Source organism: Protobothrops mucrosquamatus, unplaced genomic scaffold, assembly GCF_001527695.2.
Source record: "Protobothrops mucrosquamatus isolate PMUCROS unplaced genomic scaffold, P.Mucros_1.0 scaffold18, whole genome shotgun sequence".
Taxonomy (NCBI): Eukaryota; Metazoa; Chordata; class Lepidosauria; order Squamata; family Viperidae; genus Protobothrops; species Protobothrops mucrosquamatus.
In genome coordinates, this window is record NW_015386403.1 from 1,797,454 (window position 1) to 1,821,192 (window position 23,739).

Here is a 23,739-nt window from a genome sequence, read left to right on the forward strand (position 1 = left end):
CAAAAGACCACCCCGCCAAGGGGGAAAGGCGCGCAGTTGGGCACCGTCTGCCTTCGGCGTCCCTTTAAACGGTGCTCGGATATTGTAAGTCCATAAAGAACTGGGGAAAAATATTGACTCGAGTATAAGCCGAGGGGGGCATTTTTCAGCTCAAAAAATGGGCTGAAAAACTCGGCTTATACTCGAGTATATACGGTAAAACGGAAAAATCAGAATCACAGAAGCAGTTTAGTTTGTTGTGTAAGAGACATTTATCAGTACAACTTTCACTTTAAGTGAATTCTTTGTCAAAATAAAACTGCTTTGTTTTATTTTTCCATAAAAAAGAAGAAAGTTAATTTAAAACATAGTAGAATAAGTGAATCATATACTTTATCAGAATCGTTTCCATAAAAATCAGTAGTGCATACTTTATTTATTTTTCTTCATTACTTGTCATGAATCAAGTTTGCCTTTTGCTGAAATTAAGCTGGTGGATTGTATTTTGAATTGAATCTGCAAAGCACTTGCAATCTAATTATTAACTAAAGTGAACAAAAACTTTATTATTTCATCTGAGGCTTGTTCACTTCCATTATTGGTAAACCAGGTTATTTCAAAGTATTAGGGAATTTAGAAGCAACTAGCAAATAATTGGCTATCCAATTTTAGATTGATATGGGACAATGGCTGGTAGTTCACATCTATAGCAGAATAACTTATCTTGGCCAGTAATATATCAAACATTGCCATGGTTCAGGAGTATCTTGAAATGAGCGCATATCTAACATTTGGACAATGGAAACCATATGTCATTCTGCATGTTAAATGTGCTCCTCAAATTCTTTCATGTACCCATGATGCAAACTCTCAGTGAGATTGAAAGATATTGGCTTTGACACAGAAGATGGAGACTGCTGCAACCGATAGTAGTATTGGATTTGAAGATCCTTAATGGATCTATGTTTGTTTGTTTTTTAAAGATACAGCATTTTATCATTTCAGTAGCTCAGGAAAAATGGCTGCAGAGAGCAACAACCAGTGACCCAGGGCAGTGTGTGTATTTGTGTGCATGTGCATGCTGTTTATTCATTCCTGATTCAATACAGAATAACCACTTGGGGTGAAGGAGTTTATCTAAGAGAAAAGCAAGCATATTAGACCAGAGGTCCCCAACCTTTTGGGCACCAGGGACCGGTTCCATGGACCAGAGGGTGTGTGTGTGGTTTTATGTGCTGTCTGCATCCCGCAGATAGGGCTTTGCCTGTTTGTGCGGACCACTTGCTGGCATGCCGTGGCCTGGTACCAGACCAAGGACTGGGGGTTGGGGACCCCTGAATTAGACAAACTGAGCTAGTACAAATAAAATAAAACCCACTACTTTGGGCACATAGGAAAAGCCAGTCAGAGCCTGACTTCTTGTGAACTGGAAAGAGGAGATATGGTTAGTGTCTTCTATTTGTGCACTAGTCCAATTAGGCTATGACAGATTGCTTTCTAGAGCAGAAATAAATATTTTAAGTGTTACACAGTCTATGTTTGCTGATAAACAATCTTTTTCTTTACCAAATTCCTTGCAATTGTAGTTCCTGTAACTCTTGCATAGGAAAAAGAAATGTCCTACACAGCCAGTTTAAAGAAGGTCTTGTAGATCAGTTAAGAATATGAATCTAAATGTACCTTTCCACAGGTATTCTAGATCATGCTACACATTATTATTAGCCAAGCATGTTTTCCTGTCTTTTGAAGACACCAACATTAAAAACATTCATGTTTTATAATACATTTTTCATAGACAAGTCTGCACTTGCAAATATTTTCTACAAAAAATGATTTTGAAATTGGTCTCACAAGAATTAAATTAACTCTTCAGTACTGGTCATAATCATGAATAGACTGTAAATATTAAGTACATTACTTGTACTTTAAGAACACTACTAAATGAATAAATGAGTACAATTTATTATCTACGTACCTGTTCCTAATACTCTAACTTAATTTGAATAAATATTAATATTGTAATTAATAAAAATTTAAATTATTTTAAAAATTCTATCACAAGTGTGCAAAACCATAATTTTATTCAATATGTATATTTCTAAGCAATTATATTTGAATAATGATAATGGTGACATAAGCAGAACAAATTCTGCGCTGGTCCATACAGCCTCTATGAGCCTGTTTTGCTTTCAGGTTAAATTTCCAAATGAATGCCTTTCCTGTCTGTGTTGACCCAGCAAAACAAAAAGATACCAGGGAAAAAGTTTATTAAATTAACCAATAGGAGGACAGAATAAACCCAATTTTGTCAATTTTGTTTTGTTCCCTGCAAGAAATAGAACAGTCATATTCAGAATGTTTTACAGTAAAGGAATATTTCTATGGGCTATGTTGGAACAAATTCAAAAAGTTAGTGTTTCATTATAGGAAACAATGCCTTTTGCTCCTTCATTTTTTACAAAAATAGACAGGATTTCTGCAGAGTGCTCCACCAGTCAATCTACAGAGAAAGAGACCAAGGGATGACTTCAATATTCTAAATTCCAATCGCAAGCAACAGAAGCAACAGTTAAGCAAACAATGTCTTCTGCAAAATCACATCACTCAATTAATAGCAATGTATTATTTTGAAACTTATGAACAGTACGACTATAAAAATACACTTCGCTAGTTACTAACTTCTCTACATTTGGCAATCTGCCTACAAAGCTCAACAAACAAGCAAAAAGAACATAATTGTTTATTGACCAATGTACTTTCTAAATCTTATTGGTCTGAAGAATATAACAGCAGAAGTTAATTGTGGAATGCGAAAACACTCAAAACCATGTCCCATTATTGCCCCAAGATCAAAACAAAATGCTTTAGCATCAAATGTTTGAGCTTAGAAAATTTCAAACTCAGAACATTTTGTACATCTCTCCAACCCAGAAATTGAATGCTACCATGTATCTTTCAAACTATTTCAGAACCAATGAGCAAGCGCTTATAAAACATGCAGCAGCCTTGGAACTATTTAGGAAGTTCCAATTTCTGCATAGCTGATCCCATCATATTATTGGAAACAAAAACTAAGTATACAGATGGATTCTAGATGCTGAGAAAAGTTTATTCAAAATAAGCCACTGTTCTTAAAAATCAATCAATTTTAGTTTACCGTTACAAACAATATAACTAATATGGACAAGGTAAATTATGTGTACTAACTATTCTTAAAAGCTCTGCAACAGGAGCAGAATAACCTTGAAGTATTTTTTTAAAACTGAAAGAAGGATTTCAGAAGTTTATATGGTGGGATAGAAAGATAAATAGCATGAAATGTTATTTTATCAAAATAGATCCCACTGTTCAATGCATAGATACCTTCAGAAACAAATGGAATTTTTGTCCATAAAAATTTATAGAGATTGAATTAGATGGTAAATACAGAGAAGCAGCTGCACTAATTTTGTCACACTTCTTTCCTTTTGGTGAATCAAAGACACTCCAGATGATAAATGGGAATAATTTTGCATTTTAATTGTACGCTTCAATTTTTATTTTCTAAAAAAAGCTTACTTTACAGTATGATTTTATATTCAGCCAGAACCTACGGGGGAAATGTCCTGTAGTTAAGCAGAGAGAGAAGCATGAAGGAAGCATATTCCATTACTAAACAAGAAAATCTGTTAATACTTTAACTTCTGTGGTTAAATCATTAAATTCTATTGATGAATTTTGCTACAGACTGAAAAAGTACTTAATTTCTCAACTCCGTTACTGTTAGTGCAGCTGCTGCTGCTTCTTTTTTTAAAAAAATATAAGACAGCTTTGCAATATCTTTAACACTTCTATCACTTCTCAGAAAAGTTAGTTTTCACCATTCCAGGCTTCTAAACAGAAGCTTTCATTATGAAGGGCTCCCTATTGCAGTAACTTTGTATTTTTATTTATTTATTTGCTTTTTATCCCACATTTATTAGCTTATAAGTAATGCAAGGCAGCAAAGATACATAATGCTCCTTCCTCTTTCTATTTTTTTTCTCCACAACCCTGCAAGATGGGTTGGGCTGAGATAGCCACCTTTCAGAAATGCATTTCTTGGAGAACTGTTGCTCATCCGCCCTTGCAGGAATATATCACCTGAACCGGTTGATGCTATTCCATCACCTTACCTTATGGCTCAAGTCACCATTTCCTCTATCTAAATCCTTTTCTTTCCTCAAAATATTTTCAAAAAATCAGCTCAAATAGTCAAAAAACATTCAATTGATGCTGTAACACAGACTGCACCTACTATTATTTACATAATAATAATATTCTGTAAATTTATGCATCAATTGTTCTTTTGAAACAACACCAAATTATCTCAGTAGAATACCTGACATGTCATTCTTCTTTTCTTTTAGTAACTAATTAAAGAGAATAACTTATGATAGGAAAAACTTCAATAAACAAATGTTACCTTTAAAATGGTAATATTCCAGGTAAAACTCTCCACTGCTTTTTGTAGTTTTCTCTCTTTCAATCCTTCCTTTGCTCCTATACTTTGTAAGTTCTCATGGAACTCCATTGCTGGGGAATAAGAAATATTTAAACCTTCTTATTCAACTTTTAATGCTTTTTACTATATTTTTTTTGTACTAAAAAGGAAACATACTTATTAATTTCCTATCAATCGATGACTTATCAAAATTAGAAAAATATATTAAACACAGGAATAAAATTAAATTATGCTATTATTGTAAATGTATTAAAATAATTTGTTTTAAATGTTATATACAAAGGGATCTCAGCACATTTTCTTAGTTCAGAAATTAGAGACACTGCAAAAGAATTCATATTCGGTCAGTTCTTGGTTAGCTATTCTTGGTTAGCTACTTCCTCAATCAGTGACCATTTGCAAAATCATTTTTGGAACATTTACAACAAAATAGCTTGGCCTGAGAAGCCTGGGGTAGTTCTGATCAGTTTTAGGCAGCAGAACGAGTCAGCTGGAGGCTTCTGTTCAATTAAGATCACAGAGCTCAGCTTGTTAATTTTCAGTTAGCACAGTTTTAGGGAAGCATTCCACTGCAGAAGAAAGCAGCTCTGGAAGAGATGGGTTTGTTTAAGCAATCTCTTTGCCCAGCAGTAACCAGTGACTTCATAGTCACTGGAAGCCATTACAGCAGGGGTGTCAAACTCGCCGTATCACATGACACCCCTGGATTACAGTCACTAAATGAAGGGAGGGTGTATACAGTTCTCTGCAGGAGGCTCTCTGTCAGACTGCTTTTAAAATAAAATGATATTTTATCTTCAATTGCATTTAATGCATTGCTTCCTTCCATTGAAATTAGTGGCAATTTACTGGTAGCCACAGGGCCCCACATCACTTAACTGGAGACCTGGCCCTTGTTAACTTCTTAGTCAACTTCAGCACATTTACTTTTCTATCTGCCCGGTGTTAGAAAGAACTATTTTAGAGGCTTGAGAACTAGAAAACAGCTTCAAATATTGAACTTGTGTCTGAAATCATAGTCTCCTCACCTGCAGAAAAAATACAAACAATTCTCTGCCGGAGTTGCCCTTCTTAGAACAAGGAAGATGGATTGCTTAATACATAGTGAAAAAACGTAACTGAGTTTGGGCTAAAAATGTTTTATTTGTGTAAGCTATGTTGATGGAAGACAGAATTCTAAGCCTATTAATTATATGGCAGCAATAAAGAAATAATACAGATGCATCCAATTTGCCCCTTTCTCCATTTTTCCATAACAAAGGAGTAAAATGTGATGTGCTGTATTTTGAGATGCCAATCATGTTGCTTATATTGCTAAAATAAATTATTGACACAAATCTTAAGTTTTTGCTTGTCAAAACAAAATAAATTATAGTAAACATGCTTTCAATTTCAGCACCAGACTGTGTGCAGAGCTGACTCATGTATTTTGTAAGTTGGGAACATCAAGAGAGAAAAAAATAAATAAATCTCCATTTTTTACAATAATACCAGAGCGGTTTATGAATGAAAATCATATCTTAACTACAGCTTAGAATCATCCCATATTGGCCTTAGCAATCTCTTTTTTTATCTAGAAAGCATTTAAAAACGTGTGTTAAATTAAAAAATAGTAATACCACCAAATTAAATATAACTTTTATACATAATAAAATGTATTTTATATAAAAACTACCCATTATTGTCCGATATCATGTATATTCAGAAACAGGCATCTGGGCACATGCATGCAGGTCACAGATATTTCTAGGGACAGTCCCTACCAAATGCTCAGAAAGGGTAGGCAGTGAAATATTTCTGAATTATAAAGAAAAATAACTAGTCCCAATTTAACATTTTATTCTGCTATCAGGTTACTTAGAGCAGAGGTCCCAACCTTTTGGAGAAAGGTTTTTCCACAGACCAGAAAATGTGTGGTTTTGTGCTGCCTGCATCCTACAGATGGGGCTTTGCTTGTTTGTGCGGACTGGTTGCTGGCATACCGCGGCCCGGTATTGGTCCATGGACCAGGGGTTGGGGACCCGACTTAGAGGACTCTTGAACGAAAGTAAAAGAACATCAGATTTTACCTCATGGATGCTTATTTCATTGCTCAATCATAAGCAAGTTGTTCAATGTAGTATATCTGTAATTATCTTTACAAAGAAATACTCAATGATTCTTATGGGCACCTCTGGTACAACTTTTGTATCACAAGGAGATTTACTGAGTTCCCCTTGTATTTATGGTGGCAAAATATGCAAAGTGCAATAAATCACTACAAAGGTTCTTTCTAGAGCAGGGGTGTCAAACTGCCGGTCCACGGGTCGGATGTGTCACGCGAAAGCCGCGCCCACCCCACTGCTGGCAATGGCAAAACTGTTCCGATACGTTGTGCAATGTCATGTGACGTCGCACGTTTGACATGTCTGTTCTAGAGGATCTCATGATACTTCTAAAATCAATTCATTAGTGATTTTAATGTGTTTTTATTATAACTCCTGGGCATAATTATTATGTAAAACTAATTATTTATTAAAAATGGAAAGGATGTCCTGGATAATAAACATATGCAGAAATATTTAAGATTCCAGTATATTTTTACTATTTGGTTCAATGGCTCAAACACATCAACCTCTTGATGGCAAAGAGCAAAAATTACACGTACTACATTTGAAGAAAACTAGTCTAACATTATTAATAACAATGGCCTACTTAACTTTTTAAGTCTGCTTTCTTGCTGGTTTCATGAAATAAAAAAGTTATATTATAGTTAGAACAAGTGTAAATGAAGACTATAAATCACTAATCTGACTTGAAGTTCTAACATAATTTTTATTCAGCTTTCATTTATTGTAATGACTGATCTTAGTGGTTTTTTGCAGTTGTTTCCTTACAAACTAGGTCATATCATAGTGCTAGAAGGTAGTTTGCTCTTATTTTTATAAACCAGTGGCTTGCCTTTTCAGTGTTGGTGAGAGTATTCTTGGTGGTTCCTTGATTAGTCTGTTTACAGTTAGCTTGTGTGTCTGCATTGCTGGTTCCTTGATTAGTTGGTCTAGTATTAATCTTGATGTTAATCTCTGTTCATACACACACACATGAATTTGCTAGATGCAGAAAGTGAATGTGCATCTATAAATCACAGCAATAAGGAGGCAGTGCTGATCAGAGAGTAGAATGCCCACTCTGCACACAATTGACCTCCCGCAAATCTGAAGGAATAAGACATCTGCAAATAAACCATCAAGTTCAGAGAGCACCAAGGGCCCCACAATTCAATCCTGAGCTACAAATATTTTCTTCTATCAACATGTCTCCTTAAAGAAGTCTATTACTTTGTCTAGAATTATTTTTCTTTAACTTACAACTCTCTTATCCTAGTTGCTAATCCTTGACTCAATCCAAGCGTGATGGAACAAAAATGCTTCCAATTGATTCTCTTTGCCTATCTATTCATAGAAATGATAGAAATATTTTTTCTTCCCTAATTTCTGTTGACTGCTGGCTACTTAGGTCTAAGGCCTATCTTAGTGAAGGTGAGATATTTCTGATTCTAAGGAGTAGAACAATAATTCATATAGTTCCCTTCCAAACAAAATTTAGTATTACAGTCTAATCTAAATACAATATTTTGGCTTCAGATGCCAAATAGGATAAACCATCATTAAGAATGCAGTAAGAATATTTAAACAAATCCAAAGTTATCCACATAGCTTGAAACAGATAAGAACATGCTATTTGCAGAGGAAATGTCAGTATTACAAATTTATGATAGTTTTTTATTATGCAGTATTGAAAATGCTTTTTCACAATGTAACTGGCAAATATGACTCAGGTTTTCTATAATTTTGTATAATTACATACATGTTCTCAGCTATGCCAGAAAAAGTTTGAAAAAAATATTTTTTTCATTCTAGGAACACAATATAGGAACATAGATGTCCATACTGATCATTTAATCAATGATCCAAAGAAAATGCATTTTTCTTGATTAGAAACATTGAAAAGCAATGGCTATTTTACCTATTGTTTCATATTAGTGGAATTCTATGTGAGCTACAAAACTGGTAATTTATGCCATTACTCACTATAATGTTCTGGATACAAAAATAGCCAAACAAAAGGCTATCCAAATATTAGTGTTATTTCTATAGCAGAAAATCCTACTAAGCACAAACAGCAAAAATGCCACCATAAGTTACACATAATTTTGTTTTGTTCCAAAGATTGTGTAATTGTACATTACTGTAGAGTGAGTTACTGTAAATGTGTTGCATATTAAGCTAGGCTCTAAAGTTTTTTCACTTCCTTAAAATTATTTTATTCTGTTTCTTATAAGAAAAGAGGAAAGACAAAAGCAAAAGAAGGTTTAAATGAAATCTGGCAAACTTCAAAGTCACACTGCCAACCACTTTTACCTGAATGAACTGTTCATCATTGTTTCTTACACATTAATGACTATTATATATATCTTACTGGTGCAAATTCTTAATCGTACATTACAAATCAATATTTCAAAAGAAACAATTTTCCTTTTTTTCCTATAAATTTATCAATAAGACCATAACTTAAAGATAAACTACAGGCAGTCCTCTACTTGTGACCACAACTGAGCCCAAAAGTATTATTACTAAGTGAGACAGTTGTTAAGTGGGTTTTCTCCCATTGTATGAACTTTCTTGCCACAGCTGTTCAGTGAATTACTGCAGTTAGTAACACAGTTGTTAAGTGAATCTGACTTCCCCACTGTCTTTGCTTGTCAGAAGATTGCAAAAGGTGATCACATGACCTCCGCTGGGACACTGCAACCATCATAAATACAACTGATAGTTGCCACATGGCTAAATTTTGATCACGTGATCATAGTGATGCTGCAAAGGTTGTAAGTGTGAAAAAAGGTCCTAAGTCACTTTTTTCAATGCCATTATAACTTTGAATGGTCACTAAATGAACTGTTGTAATCAGTGGTGGGATTCAAATATATGAACAACCGGTTCTCTGTGTGAATGCCGCTTCCGGAAGACCATTCTGGAAATGGGCAACAAAAAATTAGCTACCGGTTCTGACGAAGTGGTGCGAACCAGCTGAATCCCACCACTGGTTGTAATCTGAGGGCTACCTCTATGACCATATATGACAACAGATATGGTAGAGAAATGTTACATAATGTCAAAGAATTAATATAAATGAATTTGTGTTGTTTCAGGAGTTTCAACATTAAAAAAAAATAACAAAAGAGTGTATTGCTACAATATTCCAAACAAATCATACAAACTCATAGTTGAAAAATTCATCTGCTGAATTTTGGAGTTTATTCAAATTCTTTAAGCTGTACAGTTCTTCTGCTTAGTAGAATATATAATATATAATAGAATATATAAACAACCCAGAGTAACCCAAGAGATGGGATGCAAATACATTTAATAAAATAAAAATAAATAAAACATGTAGCAGAATAACTGCATGCAATGCAAAATAGTTTCCTTACCTGCTTTTTGGCACTGGACTATTTTTTCATATACAGTATCTGCATTTTCTGTCAGAATCTTTATCATATTAATCATCTGCAAAAAACAAAGTTAGCTTTTGTAAACACTGAAGTGTCCATATAAAAGTCAACCATTAACCCATTAAAACCAGCCATCTGCCCTGATTAGCAACAGATCTCTGACACCTTACAGCTAAAGATGCCAAAGATTAAACTTTTGGTATATATAATGATACAATATATACCACTGAAATACGACTGCAATTTAAACAGGTTTATATAGATTAGGAAGAGGAGAAAAGGAGTTTTCAAAAATTTTATTCTTTGTAAGTAGCTAATTTTATTTAATTAGATTCTTTATGCCCATTTATCTTACAGCTAAAAATATTGATGTGCAATTTTGTTTAAAACATTCAGATATTTATTCCCATGTCTCCAAAATTCAAAATCCGTATGATTCTATCATAATTAGTACTGTAACAAAAACAAGTGTTGTTTTATTTTGCATTATCTACAGTTATTTATTTATTTGGTGTATCTACTTGTGTAAAACACTGAGTTATGCTACATACATCACTGCTACAGATTCAAGTTAAAAATGCAGGAAGCAACAACAAAACAGACACTTTTTAAAATGTTTTAAAAACATTTAATGAATGAAAGAAAAGTAAGTATTTAAAGAATCCTATATATAATCAGTTTTAACAAAGACCTACTGAACCATCATAGTTAACAACTAGTTTGTGAGAGTCAGCTTTAAAGATTCATTGCAGTAATCATTAAGTTATCAAAAAGTTACTATCAATATTTTGAACTTCAGGTCTGAAAATAAATTACAGCCGTATTTTCTAAAATACCCCAAATTGAACTATAACTCTTCACATTTTTCTTTTAAAATATTTTTTGCACATATAGCAGGTTATATCTATCACAAAAAAACCTTCTAGGATAATGTATTTTTTTGATATCAACAATTGGAACTTCAAATTTGGGTTCTAACTGTGCAGGTATAGATTTCTACACATTAAAAAAATATCCCACTTACGGAGACTGTTCTTGAGTGGAGAATACCTCTTCACCTGGAAGTTTTCCCTTAGTTCTAGGAACCAACCATTTTGGAATGTCTGATGCTAGTACAACTCAAAACACTTGAGTAATCAAAAATAATAGATTTTTATCATAAAGTCAGCAAAAGACGTATTTCAATTAGCTAATTGAAGACACAGGATCTCCATGCAATATGATGAACCATGTAGAGATCAGATGATCAGAATATTAGTAAGAATAAAAATACCAAATGCTGGAAATAGCACAGAAAAGAAATAAAATACCCCTAACACGTCAATTCTATGCTTTCCCTATTAGCTCTTATTTTTTGGATTCAGTTCTCTCTTGGGAGTTTTTGGCATTGAACACTGTAAAATGATGTTTTTTTTAAAGAACTTCTAGAGTAGATAATGACTACCTAAAACAAAGATGGTTAATACCTTCTCCTCTGAATTCTATCTTTCAGTCCTCTTTGGGAGAGAACAGTGCCTTTAAGGTAATAGTCAGTCTGCAAGCTCTTTAGTCCACTGTCTTTTTTCTTAAAAAAAAGTACTGTGCATTAATCTTTCCAGATTAATAGGGCAACAAATGTATGACATGCCATTGTGAAAGTTTCCTGTACAAGCATGAAATGGACTTTAATAATTCAAGGATAACTGTTTTTATAATGCTGATTACTACACGATTGTTCATTTCCCTGCAGTGGTGTACAACCTGAATCTATTATTTATATCTAAAAATGTGATTGGTGTTGTATTGCCATAGTTCAAAGATTTCCTGAAACAGATATATTCCTTCTATGTAAAAGAACATGCAGTTTTGAAAAATTCATAAAATGTTGGCATTTAAAGATATTAATTTATTTTACAATATTACTTATAAGTTAATTTGGTATCAAAATGTATGCCATTCAAATTCTGATAGGTTAGTAGCTACATCTAATGTTCAAAACTGACTTTCTTTTGTCTAACATACTCTTAACATAGTTTTTATTACACAAATTCATTTACGTTAGAAAAAGGACCTAAATTCAACTATACTGTTCCTTCTGTATCCAGGCATATGTAGAACCACATTTTCTTGTAAGATATTCATTTTAATTTTGCCTTGATTATAATTTTAAATATAAAAAATAAAAACAATGCCAGTTAATTTTTTTATTACTGCAAGTTACCCTGAATGTTGTACAGACAGAAAAAAATGATCAACCAATAACAATTTATTTATTATTTATTTATTTATTATTTGAATTTATACAATACATCCTAATTGAAAACAAAAAAATTAAAAAAAGCTTTCAGCGTTAATAACTTTCTTCTTGAGTCATCTCCAACCTACTCTTTATGCCTGGCTTAACTGAGCACGCATGTTTTGAAAAATTTGGAGAATATATCCTATTGAATTCTTTCTGATTCCAATCTTATACAAACCAATCCTGATTCTGACTGTTTTCCACTTCAATCCATTTGAACTCCCCATTTTTTTCTGTTAAGATTGCCTTACATACTACATTGCAAGCAAGGAATAAGGACAAGGTCTGGGAAATTATAGACCAGTCTTTGATTCCAGGGAAAATAAATTATTGGGACAGACAGAGGAACACAAAACTAGGTTATTAACAACATTAGAGAGTGGTAGAGATATGTATCATGATCCCCACTGGTATCAACATGGGCAGAACACAGTATGACAAACTGTCTGTCCTACCTGGTTAAATGTTGTAAAAATTCTTTTTATTTACTGGGAAATTCAAATACTGAAAACCAAAACATTACTTCTAGTATCAGCTTTATTTCCAAGGTGACTCTGGATGGCTATAGCCTAAAGCAGTGGTGGCGAACCTATGGCAGAGGTGCCAGAGGCGGCACTCAGAGCCCTCTCTGTGGGCACATGCACCGTCGCCCCAGTCCTAGGCCTTCAACTGGGTTTTATAAAACCTTTTCGCTTTAGGCCTCCACCACCGTGTAAAAAAAAAAAAAAGGTTCAATCAATCAATCAATTTCAATTTCTCGTAGAGGAAAAAAAAGATCTTGCAAAGTTGGAATTGATTGATTGAACTTTTTAGTCCCACCCAGTCTGCCATTACCACAACAGCCATGCCCACCCAATGGGCCACACCCAGCCAATAGGCCACACCCACCCGGCACTCGACGATGCATAAGTGGGTTTTGGATTGCAGTTTGGGCAGTCTCTAAAAGGTTTGCCATCACTGGCCTAAAGCTTTCCTTAGACCCATATTTTCAGTGAAAAAAATGATAAACTAGTACAGGGCTTTTCAACCAGTGGTACGGGTACCACCTGTGGTACATTGGCACCTGGCAGGTGGTACGTGACCATCCTAGAAAAGTGGTAGCGGGGGAGGGGAATGAGCTGAACAGGTGGCAGCACCGCACAAGCCTGAGCGAGAGATGGCTGGAGCTGCAGGGCTGTCAGGGCTCAGTGGAAACACCAGGATCAGTGCCACTTTCCAGCTGATCGGCGCTTCTTCGGGACTGTCAGGGCTCAGTGGAAGCGCTAGGCTCAGTGCCAGGCTCCAGCTGGAGCTCGGCGCTGATCCTGACGCTTCTGTTGAGCCATGAAGAAGCACCAATCAGCTGGAATGTTGCCTTATCTCCAGGGTCTTGTGATTTACATTCAGATGCTTGGCAACTGATTCATATTTATGACGGTCACAGTGTCCCAGGGTCATGTGAAGTAACCAAAACCTGCTGCAACCACCCATCAGATGGGGGGAATAAAAACCACACACACACCACACCACCCCCGCTGCCAATCCTCAACAGAAATGCTCACAACATTCCTCGGACAGGAGGAAGAGCACTGCCAGGTGGGCAGGCAGGTGTCTTGCTCGGCTGTGGCTTGGGGGGGCACTTTTTTCAGTGCCATTGTAACTTAAACAGTCACTAAGCGAACTGTTGTAAGTCGAGGACTACCTGTACTTCATCACTTTTTTCCTTTTTTGGGGGGGTCATCAAGTTTTTGACACCTTGCTAGGCGACTGGTGATACTCGGATATTTCCATATCTGAAAAGTGGTACAATGGGTGAAAAGGTTGAAAAGCCCTGAACTAGTATGAAGGAGAGCATGTTGTGAAACTGACAGTACTGTTGGAGCAGCCTGGCAAAGAGGTATTTTGTTCATACCAATTACATCAATCATTTTGAAGGCATATTCTTGACAGTCAGCTGGTAAATGTGAAAGCCATCTTCTATAGCAGCCATTTTATGACAGCATTCATGATATATATTAAAATTCCAGAGGTGTTCAATGGTTAAAAATAGCTGTCCACCTCCAAGATAGCTATCTACCACTTGGAGTAGATATTAAGCTTTTGGAGATGGATTAGTAATGCATCATCTAACGCAAGGAGAAATGAGCATAATTTCAAATTTTGTTTTTTCTGTTCTTTGTTACTATGCTAAACTCTTTCTAACCTTTGGTGGTTTTACACATTTTTCTAAATTATCTTTCAGAAATTCGTAACTGCTATAAAGACATATTGTTAAAATTTAGCAATATGTCTCTATAAAATTGTTAACATGCTACATTACCAACATCATGTTGGTAATAAAAGCGTGTTCTTAACATGCATCATGTTGGTAATGTAGCATGTTGTTAACATGCTACATTACCATACATACATCATCATGCTGGTAATAAAAGATAAAATGTTTTAGAAATCTTTTAATAAGAACTTTAATAGCAAAAGTACAAAAGTGATCTATGAATCAATACATTGATGTGGTAAACATTTGCGAGGACAGAATGGTGGCAGTGAAAACTATAGTAAATTATATTTTCTGTTTCTGATCTCATGCCTTTACTTTTCAAGTTTATTATTCCTTTTTTCATATTTTATATAAATTTAAGCCCCAAATGTGATGAGTATTATATCTTTATGCATATTTATAATAGCAATCATCTATCCATTTTCTCCTGAAAATCATTTTATTTTTACAACATTCTAATGTAGCAATACGTTCTGAGATTGGTAAAAAGTACAGGCCTCTTCTTAACAGTTAAGAAAAGCTTTTAATATCAAATTTAGTACAATGCAGAAGAAAAAAAGATCTTCCAAACAAGACAAAAATCAATAGTAACCTCATTACAATACAACTCGGGTTAGGCCCAAGACAATTCATAATGAAGCAGAATCAATATCTCTATTGTTTTAAGTACTGCCCAAAATTGACAATATAAGGAAATGTTTCTGGGTGTTACTTATACAGTACTAGTTATGATTATACTATTGTTGGCAAAGATTAAAATAGTGAATCTATTGTAATGTCCAATTAATCTAAAAATGTGTAACATTAAAAAAAGAATGTATCACATCATATCATAAAAATACAGTAAACCAGAGCTTCAGAATTGGTTTCAAGTACTATAAATAATAAATAACAAATGTGGGAAATAATTAAAATTTAAAATAAAAATAAATAATAAGCTGTAAGGCAATTAAGTTACATTTTCAGATAAATTACTGACTTCTTAAGAAAAGCCTACCAACTTATTTACTGTTTGTATGCTAAAGCTGACTTTCTGTTTCAGGCAACTTTCTGTTCTTCCTTTTAAAACTTCTTTTTGTTTAAAGCAGACTTAGTCTGGACAGCTGTTTAAACGGTGTTCAAACTTAGAACCATCCTCAGTTTTTCAAATACAGGACTGATTTTTATAAAGGAGGGACTAATGATCATTCCTAGAATATGTCAAACTTGGCACACTCAAAAAGAAGAGCTTTCTTGAAGTTTCAATTCTATCGTAATGGATATAATTACTATCCAACTTTATTATTATTATTATTATTATTATTATTATTATTATTATTATTATTATTATTATTATTATTATTATTATTGTTGTTGTTGTTGTTATTATAAAGTAAGAATGATTCAAACCATTAAAACAGCACAACTTTAATGAAATTCTTAATGCAGCTACATCCTTTTTTTCAAGTCTTAAAAATGTGTGCAGTAAATAGCATAAATGCATAGAACTCATATGAGAACCAAAGTACTTCTTTGAAGCACTGAAGTTCAAATGAAAAATAAAATCAGTTTTCCTTTTACATTTTGCTGCTGCTTTCCAATTGCTATACAAAAAATATAAACACAAAAAATAAAAAAGGTAATCTATTCTGCAGTAACATAATTCAAACTATTTTTCTTGTAAAATTCATACTCAAAACATAACACAATATTTTCAAAATTTCTACAAATATGTCTAGATTATCATAGTATTTTTATGAAAGTTAATACATTTTCAAGATAATGCATTATTATTTATTGCAAGGATATAAACAAACTTAACTATGTTCCTCCATTGGCAGTCCTTGACTTATTACCATAATTGGGACTGGATCTTCCATTGTAAGTCATTGTGATAATAAATCATGATAAATTTATTACAATTTTACAGAAGTTATTAAGCAAATAGCAGGATTAAGCAAATCCACCTTCCCCAATGGGAAATTGGCAAAAAAAGATCACAAATCCCAATCACATGGACCATAGATGCTGCAACTGATTGTAAATATGAGCAATTTAATGTAGTTGTAAGTCAAGGACTGCTTGTATTTTAATTTATATTTCACTTTCTTACCTAAAAGGCCCTCAACATGGGACCATTTGGTAACTTGTTCAGAAACCAAAATCAGTCTGAACTTTTCACCAGCAAAAACCAAGCACAAAATTGTATGCATATTTTGAGTAAAATATATTCTCAAATCCACATTGGTTAGAAATGGATTATCTACACTTAATTGTTAGTTCATTCCAAAATTGTCATCTATGAACCATATGTATTTTAGAAATATAAATCTAGAAGGATGCTTTTTTTCCTCTATACCTTGTCTCTGTATCTACCTCACAGGATAGTAGTGGTGGTTGTGAAACAAACAATAGGGAACACTACATATACAATTCTACATGAAAGAATCTAACAATCAATCTAACAAATAAATGTAAATGTTTTAATTCAATAACATATACTAAATTTATAAGACTAATTCTATCACTGTTAAATCTCCCTATAGAAAAATAAAGTAATATAGTGCAATGTAATTCCATACTATCCAGAGATATTTTAATTAAGTAAAAATGCTCATTTGAAACTAGCTGTAATAACCATACCTTTCATCTATAATTCAGCATATATTTCCATCTATTATGGCTTAATCTCCTGTATTTTTTTAAATAATCACTGTTTCGTTATTTTTATTTTATTACTGTTTACTTAAGTCTTAAAAAGATTTTTGTAATTGAGTTTTCTCCTTATCATCTTGTGTTAATGATTTTATTTGCTGTAGGATTTTTTTTACAACTGATAATTTTAATGTTTTCTAATATTTTTATATTGTAAGTTGTCCAGAGTCCATGGACACGAGATGGGCAGCAAATAAATTTAATAATTTATGGTTTAAGTCAGGGGTGTAACTCAATTTCATTGAGGGCCGCATCAGCACTGCGGTTGTCCTCGGGGGGCCGGGTAGGTGTGGCCAGGGTGGGCATGGCCTACTGGGTGGGTGTTGCTGGAGTGGGTGTGGCCTACTACTGGGTGGGCATGGGCAGCTCTACATTGTTCGTGTCAAGGGTGCCTGTGGGGGCCTGGACAGGAGTGGGACAGATCTGAGGGTCTCTGGCAGAAGGGGGTGGGACCAGGGCAAGCGCCAAGGCATGGTCCACTGGAAGAGCCTGCCGAAACCCCTCCCTCGGAGCTCATCAAGCCGTATATGTGAAGTAGGCAAGGGCCATTTGCTGGCCACTTCCAGGCGATGGTGCATTTCTTCATTCCTCACAAAGGGTGACACCTCCCCAGCGTGCGCCCAGGGGGCGGGGCCAATGCGGCTGGGGCCGGTCCCTTGCTGTTTCCAGATGGCCTTGTGGAGCTAAGACTGAATGCGTTTCAGCATAGATGGCCACCACAAAATTGTACATTGGCTTCCGGGCGGCCAGGGCTGGGGCCAAGGCAACGGGGGCCAATCCCTCACTGTTTCCAGGATGGCTTCATGGGCCACATGAAACCACGTTGCAGGCCGCATCCGGCCCCCGGGCCTTGTGTTTGACATGTCTGGTTTAAGTTTATACTCTCACAAAAAAGCAAAAATTCAAAGCAAAATTCAAAGCAAAAAACAGGATATAATTTGTTTGCATACTTTAAATTTTTAATTTTAAGTTTATAGTCATGAAAGCTGATAATAATTCCTATATTAATATAGAAAATGGGCAACATCAGAACAAATGGGGAATTCTGGTGGTCAAAATCCACACATCTTAAAGTTGCCAAGATTTACAACATATTGAAATACAGTAAAAAGTCTGCCTTTTACACAGAGCCTACAAATCTACACATCTGAAAAGCTGGGAGAAGACCCTTATGTCCATTTTTTACTCTTATAACTTGTGCAGTAATTAATAGAATTATTCTCTAAATTTTACTTTTCACAAGAAATGGCAGTTGTCTGTTACAAACTGGGAAGGAAGCAAAGCCTGAGAAATTATAATCAGTGCAATTTCTTTCTCATTTGCTAAATAATAATTTTATTTAGACTCAACCATATTCAGAACTAGACTTATACTTAAGACCACACTTATTTCAGGCAATGATTTCAATAGGCATGAAATGTTTATATTAAAAAAACCCTAACCATTTAAAAAAGTCATCTTTGTGGGATCATCTCTACCATGTGCATTATATTTGTATTTCTATTAATTTAGAATGTATATAGGTTTTAAAAGTTTTTTTTAAACATGGAAAAGATATTCTAATCTGCAAAAAAATGGTTACTAGAAAAAAAACTGAACTTTATGGTTAGCTACAAATTTCAATACAGAATGGGATTTGTAGTTCAGAAATTAATCGTAACACATTAAATTCTAAAAAAATAATTTTCCATTTTTATTGAACTACAAAGCTATACTCAGTATTATATATATTTGTGCAGCAAAATTATTAAATCAACTCAACAGCAAATGCCCAAGCAAGATATATGCAAGCATGTGTCCAATAAATTTTGTTTAATTACAATAACTGATATGCATAAATCAGTTATTATGCTAACCTCAAATTTCTAGACATGTTCAGCAAGAATCCAAATAACCATAGAGGATAGGAAAGGGAAATTTTTGTGCCTCTGCAGCCCAGAGATTAATTAATCTCCAGAAACAATTCCTCCATGTTCATAGAGGTAATTTTCCAAGCAGCAGATGGGGGTTGCAGAATTGCAGAACAGTAGACTTACATATTTAAGTCTACATCTAGACTGATATATAAATATAAGCATTTCAAACTGGAAAAAAAAAGATAGATTACTCACCATTTCATATGCTGTGATAATTTTTTTTAAAACTTCTGGAACAATCCCTTGCAGTTCCATTGTGGGATACTGATCATTGAGATTTACCACAACCAAGGTTGTATTATCAGATTTCACTAAGCGGCTAGACACTGCCACAATACATTGTATGAGATTTGCTACAGGAGCAAGCCCACACAACTCTTTAAATGAAACTACTGCATTCTATTTGGAAGAGAGAGAGAAAAAAAGGGTGAAGTGATACTGTACTGGTTAGTTAATTAATAGACATAAAATAGTTTATAATATAGAAGTTATAATAGCTAAACTATTAAACAATATACATATAGACTCTGAGAAAATAGCTACTTTTCCTATGCAATCAACGATTTATATGTATTTGCAGCATTTATAACAAATGCTCAATATTATAAATAAATTTTAAAAAATTTGCTAAGGAATCAATTCCATTTTTCACTTGTAACTGATAAGGACAGCTTGCTTTTTAATGCAGAAAAATACTGAGGTATCTATGTTGTAATTTTACATTATAGTCTCCATTTCAAAACCTTCTATGTTGAAAGTTTATAATATTTATCATGCAATCTTCTTATGCTTGGAGGTTTAAATAACTGTGGGTCATTCACTTAATGTTTTTTTGCTGAGTTGTTTTTTTAAAAAAGTCACCAATTACTTATTTTGCCATGAAAAATATGAGAGATAAATGTTTTGATCTTTCCCATTTGTTGAATCTTAGCTCTACTTCAAACTCTGATTTCTAATTAAAGACAGTAATGAAATAATGATTGCTATTTCGTTATGTAAATGAGCTTAAAACATATTCAAACTTAGTTGAGGCAGATAAATAAGCCTGTATCTACAATTGTGAAATTGCTCAACATATGAAAATATCCTCTTCACACGTAATTTTCCACCAAACATACAGATAAGTTCTTCCAAGTATTTCTTTAAATGTATGTTTTTGTATAGATGGATGAATAGATGGGTAATTATGGCAAGAAAATGCAATGATGCAAATACAAGAAAAGTGAAGGAAAGAAAATGATCCCCATAGTACTATTTAGATTCAGCATTTCCCCCACTATAATAGAATCAGCTTATCTTCATCACTTCACTAAACATAGTACCTAATATTTATATACATTGCAAATCATTGCTAAAAATAGACAACTGTCATTTAATGAAGAAGCCTTTAAAGAAATTACTTAATAAACAGACTGCTGACATAAGGAAATAGGTTCATTTATTTGATTGACATAAGTTTGCACAGTGTTTGGGTTCATCAGCTATTTCAATTGCCTGTGCCAGTTTTCTTTGGGAAAATTGCCCAAGGATACTATCTGGCAACAATTTTTATACTGAAGGACTGACATTTAATTATTGACTAAATGTTAAGTTACAATTAAAAGCTTGTCCTCACCGCTATGTATTCCAAGTTTACATACTGGTATTTACTGAAGCAGTTTTCCCTCACTAAAAAAAACCTTATACCACCTTCATTATTTTATAAATAACTCAACGTGAAAATACTCCTTTTTCTTCCTATTTTTCTCACAACTACAATCCTGTGAGGTGGGTTGAACTGAAACAAGACTGCCTGACCCAAAGTCACCCTATCAAGGAAATTCATCAGGTAAAACCTAAATATTCCTCTATAAACTATTATTATTCCTACAATCTAATATTCTTTTTAAATTCTGGATTCATAATTATATAAATGCATGTGGAAAATTATATTGTCTATGAAAGAAGATAGGATGTCATACCTGCATATTTTCTCTCAAATCTGTGGCATCCCGTATGGGCTGAAGAGCATTCTTGAATACTTCATCAATACTTTTAATCCACAAAGTTCTCATAGAGGCATATTCTCTGGATTTCTTGCTTTTTCTAACAGAAAGTCCCCGTTTATGAGGTTTCCCTCCACCTCTTCGATTAGTAATAGCAACGTGGACAAACAAAAAAGCATATGCTAGAGCTTCTCCTGTTAGAGACTGAAGTGGGATATGACGATAACCTGGTTGTAAACATTCAAAAGGAATTGTGTACTGCCCAATGAATTCATCTCCAATGTAATCATCATCTAACACAACAAAGCGTACCATAGCAAGTTCAGGTAGGTTAATCTGAAATTCAAAACTCTCATCAAAAATAGGATTGTCTCCATTTTGGTGGACAGTTTTTGTCCTTTGTTCCGCACAGTCTGCTGGAATCCCATGGATTTCTACATACACATAAGGATCTACTATATCACCTTTGGCACCTGAACCTTTTGGCTTTGGAAAATTCTGCCCACTAATAATCTTAACATGAAGAAGTTGAGGTGATACACCAGGCACCGTGTCCTTTGTATTTGCACTAAAGAAAGATATTTCCTCCCGCATGATAGCAGGCCGCAGCACATAGCCACAATTGCCATTTTGTCGAAACCAGCCAATGTTGAGGTCCATCATTAATCCAGGTGTCTGAAAGTTCATTGCCACAATTTGACAGCCGCATTTCCAGAAATCCTGTGGGTTCATATTACTGGAATCAATCCTCATAGGGCTCGGGAAAACCCTTGCAAGAAAGCGTTTATTATAATTCACAAAGTCTCCAGGATGTTCATTGGCATATTTAGTAGCAAGGACTTCATTAAAAGAGCAAACTTCCCAGTACTTCTGAAGTTGAAATGAAACCTGAAAATCTTTGAACTGAACGGATTTACATATGCTTACCAGTTCTGATAGTTCTTTACAAAGCTGAAACCGTTTCACTGGGACAACATTCTGTGATTCCATTGCCTCTTTTCCCATTCTCTGTGACATTTCTGCTCCTTCATCTTCATCTGTAACATCTCCCTCTAGCCCAGAGCAATTAGATGATAACTTCTTGGCTTTAATTAGTATTTTTCCTTTAAGATATTCAGGAGATGGCAGATAAGATTCTTCTGTATTCGGAGGATTTATATATAGTTTGTCCTCCAGGATCTTCTTCATGTGCTGGACCATCACATTTTGTTGCTTGAGAGAACAATGATTTTCCAAACACAAAATAAGGGGGTATTCCGAAGCAAAAAATGCATATGTGTTAATTATGTCAATTACACTACGGAAAACGATTTGTGAAGTCATTGTGTGACCTGTATAAATTACAGGTTCATTATCAGGACCATCCCACACATCCAACTCAACACTGCGGCATCCCATTTTTAGAGCACGAATGTAACCGGTGATATCAGATGGGCCTCGAAACTGATCTTCTATCAAGTATGTGTTGTGAGAAGAGTTTATGAAATAATGAGATAAAGGCTGGTTCATGTCCTGGGACACTTTTTTATGCTCTGGATCAAATATATGACATTCTGGAGAAGTAAGATAATTTGTAAAACCATCTATAGAGAGCCAGCCTCTTTCTTGACCTTCTTGAGATGGTTCATATTTGTGAATAATATCAAGGCTAGTCTTTTCTGTGACATGAGCCATACCCTGTTCTGCTTCTAAAAACATCATAAGATCCTTGGTATCAAGGAATTCTTTATTACTAGAAAACTGAACTAGTAAGAAATAGATCTCAGGACGAGTGCAAAGCCCATGGAAAATTTCAATAAATTCATTCTTTGTGATTTCTGTATCAGGTTTGTCTTTTGATCGCTGCAGTTCTTTGAATTTTAATTCAATTTTATTTGTTTTTAAACCAGGATTTAATTTTTTTATAAATTGCACAGCTTTGCCCAAGGATATCCGTCCCATATGATCTATATCTGTTTCACTAAACATTTGGGAGACCCATGAGGTGCGCATTTTATCTTGCCTACTTTCTAGCATGTCCAATGTATGTTTTCCATAAGATATCAAGTACCTTAGGCCAGTTACCCAAATATTTGCAACATCTGCAGAGTTTGCAACCAGATCTAGGGATTCATAATTGTCTCCATAAATAACAGAAAATGCGCAGTCTTCTGAAATTTGGTCAGAAATTCCATTGCTACGAAAAATGTCTGTATTTTTCCCTATTCTCACTTCTTTGACTGATTTGATGTCAATTTTTGCTTTTTCAGAATCCTTCTTTGAAGGTTCCCATCTTAGTGACTGCATATCTGCATCTAAAAGAAAATATCGATGGTATATCCTAGAGTTGGATCGAACTTTTCTGAGTTCCGAACCTTCAACCATAGCATTAATACAGTCACTTGCACTACTTATCTTCTTCTCAGTAGGCATGCTGCTGAATGAGACTGTTTTTTTCCGTTCCCTTTTTTGTTTTGTGCCATCCTGGAAATAGAGAAGAGAGAAAATGTTAAATTACACGGTATGGAAAGATTGCAGAAGAGTAAGTAGTATGTCCACTATTTTCACTCATACATAAAAAGATAAGAATTATATAAAATTACAGATATGTAGCCTAATTATAATAATTATAAATTATATAAAAATTATATATATGTAGCTTAATGTTATGTGAATT

The 23,739-nt window shown here is 34.3% G+C and overlaps 1 protein-coding gene across 1 annotated transcript in view; it reads right to left on the reverse strand.

Moving 5' to 3' along the window:
- The window catches only part of PLCL2 (phospholipase C like 2), a 28,068-nt gene extending 4,551 nt beyond the window's left edge, over positions 1-23,517 (reverse strand). The window contains exons 1-4 of the mRNA XM_015810743.1: positions 21,060-23,517; positions 19,294-19,497; positions 9,933-10,008; positions 4,424-4,533 (exon numbers count right to left, since the gene is read on the reverse strand). Of these exons, the coding sequence (XP_015666229.1) occupies positions 4,424-4,533; positions 9,933-10,008; positions 19,294-19,497; positions 21,060-23,495 (2,826 nt within the window). The 5' untranslated portion in view covers positions 23,496-23,517. The remainder of the gene's footprint in view (positions 1-4,423; positions 4,534-9,932; positions 10,009-19,293; positions 19,498-21,059) is intronic.
- Positions 23,518-23,739: the final 222 nt, after the last annotated feature.